This window comes from Podarcis filfolensis (genome assembly GCF_964270895.1).
Source record: "Podarcis filfolensis genome assembly, chromosome: 1".
Taxonomy (NCBI): domain Eukaryota; kingdom Metazoa; phylum Chordata; class Lepidosauria; order Squamata; family Lacertidae; genus Podarcis; species Podarcis filfolensis.
The window spans coordinates 58,556,381-58,568,956 of NC_139604.1; the positions used below are offsets into that span (position 1 = coordinate 58,556,381).

Sequence of the window (12,576 nt, forward strand, 5' to 3'; positions counted from 1 at the left end):
GCAGCCAATCTTCCTTGTTGTGCAGAGATGCAAGAAGAAGGGTTTTCCCCGAGTTCAGTCCAGGAGAGAAGACCGCATGTCTGTCTAAAACATGGTGGGGATGCTTCTACAGTAGGTTCACTCTTAACGTTATGTAGATCTGGATTGCACCCTTAGGCTCCTCTGGAATCCTAGTCACGATCAGTGAATTATTCCACGATAAGCAGTGTACCAGCCTTATATAAATCAGGATCTTCTTGACGATTTCATTATTAACACTTATGCAAAGATGCAACATCTTGAGATATCCAATAAGAAAACTAGCATGTATGATGAGATATTGACAGAAAGTGTCCTTTGTTGTGACTGGTGGAACTGGGTGGAACATGCCTTATTGCGCTCCCCCTGTTGCAGCCAACAAACAGGTTCGGTTTCTTTAAAGTCAAGCTGCAGACCCCCATGCAACATGGTAATTAGGAGGATATAGGTTATATTATCTTATCCTGCACATGGAAACCTGTCTCTTGCCTTTTCATGTTGCTGAGCTTGTTCATTTGTTTGCTGCTGACCAGGGCAGACTTAGCAGTGAAGTGATATAAGGACAACACAGCTGATGAAAAGCTCTTCCATTTGCCTAATTAGCTGAGAAAATTAGAAGCCAGCCAGGGAAATCTGATGTAACTGCGGGGAGTGACAGTGCTAGGCCCAGACAGGGAGCTGAGAATGCCATTTTCTGGTGCTGCTGCATCATGCTCCACAGACCCAGGAAGGTATAACAGAAAAAATTGTGTTTCAGTGCGACATACACCAGTCACTAAAACCCACAGAAATTTCAGTGGGAACTGTCAGTACTTTGTCTGCAGTGATTTTAAAACAAGAGCCTCTTATACCAGGCTGTGCAAGTAGAAAGATTTTCTAATGATTTTCAGCCTTAGAAGGGATCACTCATATGCCATATCACAGGGGTGGCCAACTTCCAAGAGACTGTGATCTACTCACAGAGTTAAAAACTGGCAGTGATCTACCCCCTTTTTGGGGCTTCAGGTCAAAGTTGTTGAGCACGCCTGCCATATCTGAACTCTTGGCTGGTAAAGTTTCCTGCCTAGCCATGTCCTTTCTTCCACAGAAGACACACAGGCTGCATTCATGTGTGACGCCTACTTCCTGGCTTGCTGTGATTTATTGTGAACAAGCAGTGATGTCTGACCACTCCCAATTTGGTCCTCAGTTGGTTCGAGCAGGATAAACAGACCTGGAAGCCACAGTGAAGCTTGGCTTCCCATTACAATCCCAACCAGGGTTTGTGGTGTCTTGCTCCCTGATGAGCCATGAGCACAAGCCAACAGCCAAAGTCATGGCTTGTTGCTGGCTTACTGAGGAACAACAAACCACTAACCCCTGGTTTAATATAATGGGAAGCCAGCCTTAGTTGCAGCTCCTTTTTACCAGTTACACCAGGGGAAGAATGATTGGGCAATGTGCACAAGCTCATTCACAGCAAATAACAATACAGTGGTACCTCGGGTTACATATGCTTCAGGTTACAGACTCCGCTAACCCAGAAATAGTGCTTCAGGTTAAGAACTTTGCTTTAGGATGAGAACAGAAATTGTGCAGCGGCAGCGCAGCAGCAGCAGGAGGCCCCATTAGCTAAAGTGGTGCTTCAGGTTAAGAACAGTTTCAGGTTAAGAATGGACCTCCGGAACTAATTAAGTTCTTAGCCCGAGGTACCACTGTATGCCAGAAATCTGGCTTATTACATCGAGTCCTGATTCCAGATATTTCATAAGGGGTTCAAACTTTTTTTTTTCTTGTCCAGCTTGGTCCAGGGGTATAATGCCATTTCTGTGCTTCTCTGTAATCCAGTTGGAGTAATTCAGCTTCTGCAGCCCAAAGTTCCTTTTTAAACTGGCCCTTTTCACTTTTCAAATATTGCTCTCTCTATCATCTATCTCTATCTATCTATCTATCATCTATCTATCTATCTATCTATCTATCTATCATCTATCTATCTATCTCTATTTAAAAGACATTTTGTGGGTATTGAGTTCTACTGCAGTGTCACTGGACCACTCATTTATTCTTTCTGGACCACCTCAGCCAGTCCTCAACTGATCTCAGTTCTTCTGCCTGGTTGGCTTTTTCTTCATTTTCTTCCCGTTTCCACAGTTACACACTCTCCAGGACTCCTGTTTGCTTGCCAGATCCGCTTTTACTTCTTTTTGTTCAAAGGGCTCTTTGTTCTTCTGCCTTATCCTTCTCTTCTTCTTTACTTGTATTCTTGTCGTCTTAGCTGTGCCCATCAGTCTATGGATTGGATTAATTATTTTGTTTTCCACCTCCTTCCTTCCCTTCTCTCTTGCTGTCCCCTTTCCCTGGAACTCATTGCACCAGGCTATCTGTACCTCTCCCTCTGTTTTAGCATTTGGAAAGCCATGAAAACTTATCCTGAGCTGATATCATCAGAACTCTGCATACTTTTTCACTTTCTTGAAACGTTTCTCTATTCCTAATTGACTGGGGGGAGTTTGCGTGTTGTAAGGGTGTTTTGTTTTGTTTTGTTTTGTTGTTTTTTTTATCTGTGGGATTTTGTTTCTTGTTTTTTAGCAGGTGGGAGGAGAATTGGTTAGATTTTAAGCCTGCGGCAGAATTTGTGCTTTTTAATACAAATATGATGGCAATATTGATGACTGAAACACCCGTAAGTGAAGTGACTCTGCTTCTAAAAGCTAACAGCAGCTAGCTTCCCTGTGGCAATGGCTGACTCCACAAATGTGTTGCAATGCTTTCCCAAGCAGCAGGTTTGCCCAGAAAGGTGACTAGTAATGTACTACTGAGCAAGGTGAAGAATCGAATAAGATCTAGAAAGGATGGAGAATGAGGGCAACCTGATGTGCAAATCCTGGTCCTTCGGGTGTTCTTAAGGATGAGAAAAAGCACCAGGGAGGGCAAAATGTCACGAGTGTGCAGGAACAATGGCATCTGAGGAGAATTGAAGGCAAAGACAGGAAATTGGTGACTGCTTTGCCATTCCCAAGGTTTGAAGAGGCTGTAGGTGAGCACCTATTTTGCATGGAGGGACACATGCTTCATCTAGGAAGCTTTGAAGGTTCTTCATCGAATCACGACACCTTTTTCCTGCTTCTGACATTCATGATTGTGCACTAAATGTAGGGTGAAAGTAGAGCATGGAAAGTAGGGTGACGCAAGAAGTAGGAGAAGAAGACAGCACACCCATATTTTTCTTAGTTATCAAAGAGTGTTTGAGCAGCATATTTAAGAGCAGCGTGGAATATTCTTATTTTGCAGTACATAAGGATAAAATGCAGGGACTTCCAAGGAACAGGATGGTAGAGTGTGGTCACAATAGCCTGAGGGCAGGGTTCAGCCATCTGGCCCTACACGCGGAAGCCCATGCAATGACTTCTACTAGTGCAACAGGGCCTTTCCCCTCTCTTCTCCCTGCCCACCCCCAAATTAGCTCTGGTGGCGGGTCAAGTGAACCCTCAGAACAGACCCTGGAAGGGAGGAAAGTGGTGTAGGTTCCATATCTTGCACTGGTGGAGCAATGGCCACATATTTGTAGACCAGACTTCCTGAACTTGGTGCCCTCCAGTTTTTTTGAACTGCAGTCCCCATCATCTTTGACCGTTGGCCATGCTGGCTGGGTCTGATGAGAGGCCATAGTCCAACAATACCTGGAGGGAGGTGAACTTGGGGAGGAAGATTTTGTTCATGATTTCTTCCAAATCACAAGGCTTGGAGCATGGCAGTACAAAAGGGGTCGCTGTTTCTAGCATGCATTCTTGTCACGCTGGTGGCCCTACTGTAGGAAATAGCTGCAGAAAATGTCTTTCCCCCCTGTAGATTTTTGACTGAAATTGCAGCTCTTGCTTCAGTGAGGTGGAAGCTGATGCAATGAGCATCCCAGCATTGATAAGTTCATCAGTGGGGGGTGGGAGAAAATGGGGGAAGGGGTAGGTGGGTGGTTGGGAAGGAAGATTCTCTTATGAATGGACATTGTTTACAGTATTTCCTTTCAAATACCAAAGCGTCTGCCTCTTTGACTTTGTGCTGCATGGTTGATCATTTATTTAGCAAACCTCCCACGCAACCTCAGAATGGGAGACAGAAGCGGGCGAGGAGGAGGAGGTGGTTCACTTTGTAAATTTACATTCTCAGAGGCAGGCCAAGGGGGGGGGGAATCTTCTAATTTGTATCTGAAATCTTCCCTCAGTATGATGTGTCTCCTTTGTTAATTGCAGTGTGAAGTGAGGATTAGGAGTTAAATGTTCTTTTCCTACTGGTGATCAAAATATAAGCCTGAAGGGGCGGGTGGGTGGGTGTGATTTGCTCAGCGTCCAGTGCTTGGTCCTGATTCAGATTAAAGCGCTTACTTTGCAACATTTAATTCCCATCTTCCCTCCCATGAGCTGATCTTCACAACTCCTCTCTGAGAGACAGTAATTGGCCCTAGATCACCCAGCGGACTTCATGCCTGAGCACAGATTTGAATCCACAGCCTTAGTCTTGACACTCTGAGCTCTATTCCATGCTGGCTCTGAGCCAGGGTTAAGCACCAGAGCAGAAAAAACTAATAACAAAGGGCGCCTTTAGGCATGTGCATAGTCCCTTACCAAATTATGTGAGGGGGTGGTGGTATCCCGGATGAAAAATGGGCTCGGCTGTCAAGTGACCTTGAGCTATGTTCCCCAGGCCTTTTAATATATGCAGTGGTTAAGTCTTAACACTAGTGGAATGCAAATAGGCATCATTCGCTTGTTAGGTTTAATCTGTCACATTTATGTCCCTGTCTTTCCCTTCTCCGCAGCAGCTGGAAAGGGGTGATTCAAATAGGGGAAATGGTGCAGGGGGGGGAGGGGTTAACCCCCTTCCCTAGAGCTGTGGACACAATCCAAGTCAGCATCTTCCCATAGCTTTTTCTTTAAGCAAAGGAAAAGAAGTGAGGGATCTGATCACAGATATCTCTCTCTCTCTCTCTCTCTCTCTCTCTCTCTCTCTCTCTCACACACACACACACACACACACACACACACACACAAAGATTTTTCTTACTTTATTTTAAAATGCGTATATCCTGTCTTTCCTTTTTGGAAGCAAAACGATATTCAAGGCAGCTGACAGTATTTAAACACAAAATACCTATTAATACAAACTGAAGCACAAGGAGCAGCCAACCAGCAACTAATTAATCAATTAGGCAGTGGCAGTAAACAAAATCCAAAAGCCGTAAGAAAGAAAAGAGAGCAGTCAGGAAGGGGGATCCCTGTAAACTCAAGAGGATTTTGAATGCCCGTGGGAACAGCACAGCCTTTTTCCTGGAAGGCTGGCAGATGGGGTGGAATAGCTTTCCCCTGGGAGGGAGTTCCAACCCTCAGTGCAAATATGGAGGAGGCACCGTGGGGATGTCTGTGTTCCTGCCCTTTGTCCTGCATCCATATAGCTACTAATCAGTTCATCGGGCACAGCTCTTCTCACACTTGCCAAGCTCCCAGAGATTGTAAGTGGCGCCCACAGAAACTCCCCTTCGGCAGAAATATTGAAGATGGAAGGTAGCTCTTGTTCCTGGCCAGCCTAGAGAGGGGCTTCTGCTTCTCCTTGCACCTTCCTTCCTCTGTCCTAAGACACATGAAAACATGATGTGGTCATTTCCCAGAAAAAAAATGTGCTTATAGGGCAAGCCCCACCACCACCACCCTTAAGCCAGCTCAAAGCTTCCATGTCTTCTCCTTTCTAGCATGCAGATTAGCCTTTCATTGCTCGTTTCCTGTTCTCTGCTCATGTGCACTAAAAAGTCATTTGGGATGCAGCCTGGAAAACGAAAGTCCAAGAGCCCAAATAAATCCCTGGGCGAGATGAAATCCAGAGATCCTGCCTTAATGTATCTTTAACAGCTGGCTCACACAAGCAAGTGCTGCCTGCCTTTTTATGCCGATGCTATTCTCTTTGGGGGCATGACTGTGTGGAGAAACTTACATGAGCTGGCTGCTTGGGATGGGGGTGGGGAGAGGGCAACAGCCATTTTCATTCCCCCAAGACCACAAAATGTGCCGCCTCTTTGTCTGTGTAAGCAGCAAATGCCTTCTTACTGCTTTGTCTCTGAGTCTGAAGTCTGAAGGGCTATCGGTTACTACAAACGGGGTGCAAGATTTCTTTATAGGAAGGTTTTCTACAGGGTCCTCCTCTCCCTGTACATACCATGCCTTTAAAGGGTTGCTGGGAATTGTAATTTTGTGGGGGGCAAACTGCCCATAATTCTTTGAAGGAAATATTGTGCTTCAAATGTACTTTAAAGGTCTTTAAAGCAGTATCGTTTTTGTTTGGCTTGTTCTGTTTCCAACTAATCATAACTCTTTTGGTGGCAATTCATACCAGGAAATTCTGGCATTGCCCACAGAGAACTCTCCCTTTCTGTATAATGTCCTTCAACCCCAAATGGCAGATTTCAAGTGGAAACAGGAAGTGAGGGCTGTGTTACTTTTACCCACTATCTAAGGTATTCCCCCCCCCGCCCCCCACCATTTTTGGGACGGTATAACTAGCATCTTGTGAGGGGGTGAGGGTCAGATCATGGAGAGGCACTCTGAACATGAGAAAACCTGACCCATTTCTATTTTGCATTGGATGTCTTCAAGTTGCAAGGCCCCTGGGAGAAAGGGGGCAAGGCTCCTGCACTCTTAACGGTTGTGTTGAAGAGGGGATTTCTGCATGAAGAAGGTGCCATCTTCCCATCTCCTGACTTGGCCACCTCCAGGAACAATAACGACAGGGTTTAGCTGGGCGGCCCAGCCGGATGGGCGAGGTACAAATAATTATTATTAGCTCTTCATGGGTTCTGAACAGAGGTTTGTGGTTTGTTTGAGGAGAAACAAAATGTGTGCCTCAGTTCAGACAGTAAAGCCAAACCTTGCTGTTTGTTGCTCCCAGGGTGGCAGCTAAGAGCGAAGTGGGGACTTTAAAGTAGCAGGGACCAGCTGTCTGTTTATTCACATTTAAACCACGCAAACATGGCCAATGTGGCTGAGAGGTTTGAGGCCATCCCTCAGAAGTAAGTTAACCCAGCCAGCATCTCCTGGCCAGTGTCTACGTTATGACAATGTGTGTCCGCCTGCATGTAATGATTGGCTGTGCTTTAGGGAACCATTCTGGGCACAAGAGTCCGTATTTCAGAAACTGTATTATTGCTTAAGCAGCTAAATCATGAATCGTTCAGTGCAAATGCTCTGGAAAGTGGGCACAGGGAAAATGTTCTCATCAGCAAAGTGCATGAAACACATTATTCAGAGAGGAATGACCGACAGAAGCCAATGTTATGGATTTTGCACATAGAATGAGCCGGTTGCTTGGGAGTTCCCTTCTACCTGAGAGTGTGGAAGGTGTCCCTGAGAGAACAGGACAGCAGTGGTGCTGCTGGCGGCAGCAGCAGGTGATATGTATAAAAGGAGACCTGACAGCATGGAACCTGAAGAAGATCAATATGTAGTTGGAAAGTCATCAGTGCAGATCAAGAGCACGTGGGGCATCCCAAGAGGCAGAAACAGAGGAAGTGTATCCTAGGCAAATAGTTGAAGGGCACAGGTCCTTAGGTAGCAGAGATTGACATTGGCACCCAAATAACTGCTTGTTTGTCTTCTCGGATAAGATACATTAATGCCTGTATTTCTAGAACAGAGTTGGGGGGAAAGATCCAAATCTTGCAGCTAGAATAAATTAAGCACATTTCCACATAGAGACTATGTGGTATAGTGGTTAGAGGAGACCCAAGGGAAACCTGAGTTTAAATATCTGCTGAACCATAAATCTCACTGCATTTGCCAAGTCCAAGGTCCAAGTTGTGAGGTTATTGTGAGGATAAAATGAGGATGGAAGTGGAAGAAAAAGAAAACAGTTGCTTTTATTTTGTACATTCATTCTGCATCACCTAGGTGTGGAGTGGAGTGGAAATCCTATTCAGCTACCCTCTCGCTTTAGAAATTTCACTGCCATAAAGATGAAAAATGAGGGGGAAGGGAAAAGAAAACTGAAAAACTTGATTGTTGATTCTGCACCAGTTACCAAATCCGTCCATTTGTGATACTATGATATATGTGTGGTGTTTGAATGTGTCATTCCAGTGTTCCTTTCCATTTGCTGGGCTTTGAAACGGTGAATCTTCAGAGATGCTGATCTGTTGAAAGTGTGTTAGGCTGTGTACACACTACACCTTTAAAGCACGTTCTTTCCCTCAAAGAATTCTTGTCACTATAGTTTACCCCCCACAGAGTTACAATTCCCAGCAGTTCTTAACAGAATTCTTGGAGGGAAAGAATGTGCTTTGAATATCATTTGAAGGTATAGTGTGCGCACAGCCTCTGTGTTTCCAGGAGCAGAAGTTTTCTCAAGAATGTATTTTGCTGACCTTCTGTCAACTGATATCCCTGTGCCATTCACGTCTGCACATATAGCAGCTTCCTATGTTCCTGTGTTTTTTCCTCACCTGGCATTTCAGCCCTCTCCTGTGCTTCCTTTTTATCTGTGCAGATCCAAAGGACTGCCTACTCAGTCTTCTTCGATGAGAGGTTTTCAATCCCCTTGGACCCTTCTGCACTGGAAGAAAACAGCTTGAGGTTTTCCATCTTTGGCATAGATGAAGACGAAAGGAACATCAGCACTGGAGTCGCTGAGTTGAAGTTGTCAGACTTGGATCTCTCCATCAGGCCCTTCAATGCATGGCTGTATCTACAGGACATGAACAAGGTAGCTTATTGTAACAGGGCAGAGGGCAATAGGGTTTTGGAGAATGGGTGGGGCAAGGATATGGGGCAAGGGAGAATCTTCAGCCCCTTAAGATAGCAGGGCCCTTGGCAGCCGCCAAAGTTGACTGAATTGGCCCTCAAATGCTACCTTTTTATATAGCTCAGTTGCTTTCTAATGTTCCCCACTGCCTTGAGCTAGAGTAGTGATCTCTACCATCCATTTAATGAGCAGTCACCTGTCTCCTTCTTGTTCCCTGCAGGCAACTGATTCAGTGGGTGAAATTCTGCTTTCTCTTAGCTATCTCCCAACGGCAGAGCGGTTGACAGTAGTTGTGGTTAAGGCCAAGAATCTTGTGTGGACCAATGGGAAAATGACTGCAGGTCAGTAAACAGTCTTGCAAAACTCCTCCGCCCTGCCCTGCAGGCGTGACTGGATAGAGTGTGAAGATGTTGCCTTACTCCACAGTGGGTAAATTAGTTGTGCCCGTGATCACAATTTTTATTGTGAAAATAGTGTGGGGAGAAATGGTTAGCCCACCCTGTGATCACAGTCCCAATTGTTCCTTACAATTGGGCCAATTGAAATAAATGTAGAGAGACATAAATGCATTCATTATGCATTGTCTCCCCCATGGCATTTAGTTTGGACCTCAGTGTATTCTTTAGTGCTCTTCTAGAGACTGCTGTTAAGCTCTGGGCATTCCTTGTTCTTAGTTGTTAGGAGGAGACGAGCTGGGAAACAAATCTGTCTTGGTGCCAATCTGTGATTCTAGGGGGCCTGCCCTATAGTTTCAGCTGCATGTGGTGAGTTTATGCCACTCAGAGGGGAAAGTAAGGCACCTTAAGGTGCACAGACTCAGACATACTCACCTTTAAGCTGGCTTCATCGTAGCATCCAGGGCAGACCCACTGAAAACAAATTTCATCTAATATTTTAAAACTTCAGAGTTGCCTCAGCAGGGTAGTAATCAACTGTTCCACAATGTCTCCCTCTTAGGCATCCTATTTGGGCTTCTTGAATAACCATCAGCAGAAGCTGAATATCTGTAGGGGGTGATTCTCTTTGAAGAGCCTCAGAAGTGATCAATTAGCTTCCAGTTTTAATTAAGTGGATTTCTCTTGGTTATCGAAAGTGAAGAGCACATGGCCAGTCCTTCTAACTTGTATGTTTTTCCTGTGGATGTTATCTCGCTTTCCAAAATGTTGTGAGTGGATTATAGCCCTTTAAAACTAAACTAAGCTAAAAAAAAGTTACGTCTCATATATGAAGGTCTTGCCTGTACACACACCTGCTTATATGTTCCAGTTTGGCAAGGTCTAGCCCCGCTGTTAAATAATATAGCGGTGCATTTTACTGAAAGTAGCACCAGCTTCAGATATTACATCTTTTCAGAGGTTAAGTTTGCATACAAGAAACAATTTCCCCCGGGGACCCAGTAAAAACCATCCTCTTCTTACCATCCTATCAGATCCTTTCGTCAAAGTGTACTTGCTGCAAGACGGGAGAAAGATCAGTAAGAAGAAGACTGCGACAAAGAGAGATGACACAAACCCAGTGTTTAATGAAGCCATGATTTTCTCAGTGCCTGCAATTGTTCTACAGGTAAGAGCCTCTAGGTTCACAGGGACGATTACAGCACTATCCATTGAGCTACTGCATTGCTAAGAGCACAGTCTATATCATCAGGCATACAGTTCACACCAAGAGCACACAGGGGAAACTTACAGTCTCCTACCAGTTCATAGGATCAGCCTGCCTGGCTATGAAATACACCAAAAAATGTTAAAGGGCTCATAAAATTCAGTCCAACTATTCCTTGGTTAATCCTAGAATCTTACTGTGAAGGTCTGCCTACTGGAAAAGGCTAGAAGCAATTTCATCTCAAGCCCAGTTCACACAGTCATTTTGGTGTGTGACAGCTGTGCCCATAATGACTCCATCTGCTTTGTCTCGTGCCAGTCCACTTGTGTGCACACATGTCACTGTTCGAATCCAGATTTTTTGCCAGCCATTAAAAGTGGACGGACAAAGAAGGTGCTTCTTCACACAACACGTAGTTACACTGTGGAATTCCTTCCCACAATAGGCAATGATGGCCACCTGCTCCAATGGCTTGCGTCCACTATGCTCCACTTATAAATAAAGCAAACTTTTGAAGTCTCTGGGGCACTCTCATCCAAAAGAACCTAAACCTGGCAGTTTTGCTCCTGGAACTTCTCACCACTCACAGTCATAGGAATCCTCTGTGAATAGCAGGCATGGTGGGGGAGAGGGCAATTCCAACTGGGCCAATGGCTGGGGCAAAGGGTTAAAGCTCCTTCCCTTCACAAGCCATGCTCCTGAAAATACAAACCTGCTTCAAATGGTACAATTCACAAATGTTAATGACAAAGCCTTAGGTGATGCAGATACTTCTTTTCGGAATGAAGTTCTAGGAAAACAGTACAGAGAGAGATTCTCTTCATTGTCAATTTATGTTAGCTCTGTTCATCTTAGAAACTCACCTAAGTGATGGAGGGCTGGCTGTGGCGGAGGACATCCTAATGAGCATGAAATTAAACGGGATATAAACTGGCATGCCCAGGGCAAGAGCCTTCTTCAAGGGTTAGACATTGCCCTTTTGCCAACACTGGTGATCTGAATGGTGAGGGTTAATTTGTTTGTTTAGTCCAGAGGAAACAAACTAAACATGTATTGGTGATGGGGAAATCTCTTAACTAACCATGTCATGTATCGTCCTGCATTTTCTTTGTTCTTGTTAACATGCTATGTTGTCTTTTACTGAGCAGCGAAGGTGGCCTTCAGATTAACCCAGACAAAATCATTAGTAAACAACAGCATCCAGCTAAGTAAGAACGTAGCACTCATTTCTTCCTCACTGCTGCTGACATCTATAATTTTAATGAATCCTTCTCTGTTCATAAGCTTTTCTTGATTGGTGATAGATTCCGCCCACAAGGTTTTTGGCATTCAAGGCAGAGACTTTCAAATTAAACCCTGGGAAAGAAAAACCAGTACGGGAGATGTAAACACAATCATTGCATCACCTGCAAGGCCGAATATATAATTTCATTTGCTTTTCAGTCATTCAGAAGCTTCGGTGCTGGGAGCTAATATAACATATCTAACGAAATCATCTTCAAAGGAGAGATAACAAGGAGGAAGCTTTCTTCAGCAATGGCATGGAGACAAGAAAAAGGATGGGTTACCATAACGACCAAGCAAAGGCCGACTGCTGTGGCTTCTCCTGTCCCTTCTTGAGGATGATGCAAATTCATGGGGGTTAGGGCAAAGGTTCTTGAAGTTGTACTAATATGTAAGGGAAAGAGAAGTAATGTTTCATTGCACACAAATTTTACAGGCGCATGAAAGGCCCTTGGGGCTTACTTGTCAAGCAGGAAAGAAACTAGCTGTTGCTGATGGCTAGTGAAATGTTGCATGCCTTAAAAACTCATAGTGGAGGGCTACGAGGCTAAGCATTCCCATATGGTGGTTCTGATATTGGAAGGAGCATTTTGGAGTCCTCCTAAGTGACGCTGCACCAAAAATCAAGGTGTTGTCTTTCCCCCTCAAGTTTTTCAGGCCCAGCATACTTCCAGCCCCCGGGTTGATTTTGAGATCAAGTTGGGCAGTTCTGCATTGCTACCAGATCTCATTGTGCTGCATTGTTACTTTTCTGAATGGAATGAGGACATGAATTCAGAATGTGAATTCTATATATAATCAGTAGTGGGAAATTAAGAGTGCTTTTCAAGGGTACCTACAGCCACTTCTCAAACTACATCTGATGGTGGTAAAAATTGGGTCAATGGAATTTTGCTAATATCCGCTTGTGTCCTT

General features: G+C 44.6%; 1 protein-coding gene and 1 long non-coding RNA gene across 3 annotated transcripts in view; one reads left to right on the forward strand and one right to left on the reverse strand.

Annotated features, from left to right (window-relative positions):
• Positions 1–12,576, forward strand: part of SYT12 (synaptotagmin 12) — a 59,563-nt gene that overhangs the window by 41,064 nt on the left and 5,923 nt on the right. For both annotated transcript variants that reach the window (XR_014540137.1, XM_083578272.1), the window contains 3 exons: positions 8,521–8,736; positions 8,996–9,116; positions 10,205–10,338. Coding sequence is in view for 1 of the 2 variants with exons in the window: in XM_083578272.1 (XP_083434398.1) it covers positions 8,521–8,736; positions 8,996–9,116; positions 10,205–10,338 (471 nt within the window). In the remaining variant the exon portion in view is untranslated. The remainder of the gene's footprint in view (positions 1–8,520; positions 8,737–8,995; positions 9,117–10,204; positions 10,339–12,576) is intronic.
• Positions 10,278–12,574, reverse strand: LOC310751032. The gene is made up of 2 exons (XR_014542372.1): positions 11,946–12,574; positions 10,278–11,733 (listed from the first exon to the last, which is right to left on the reverse strand). It is a non-coding gene; the product is annotated as an uncharacterized lncRNA (long non-coding RNA).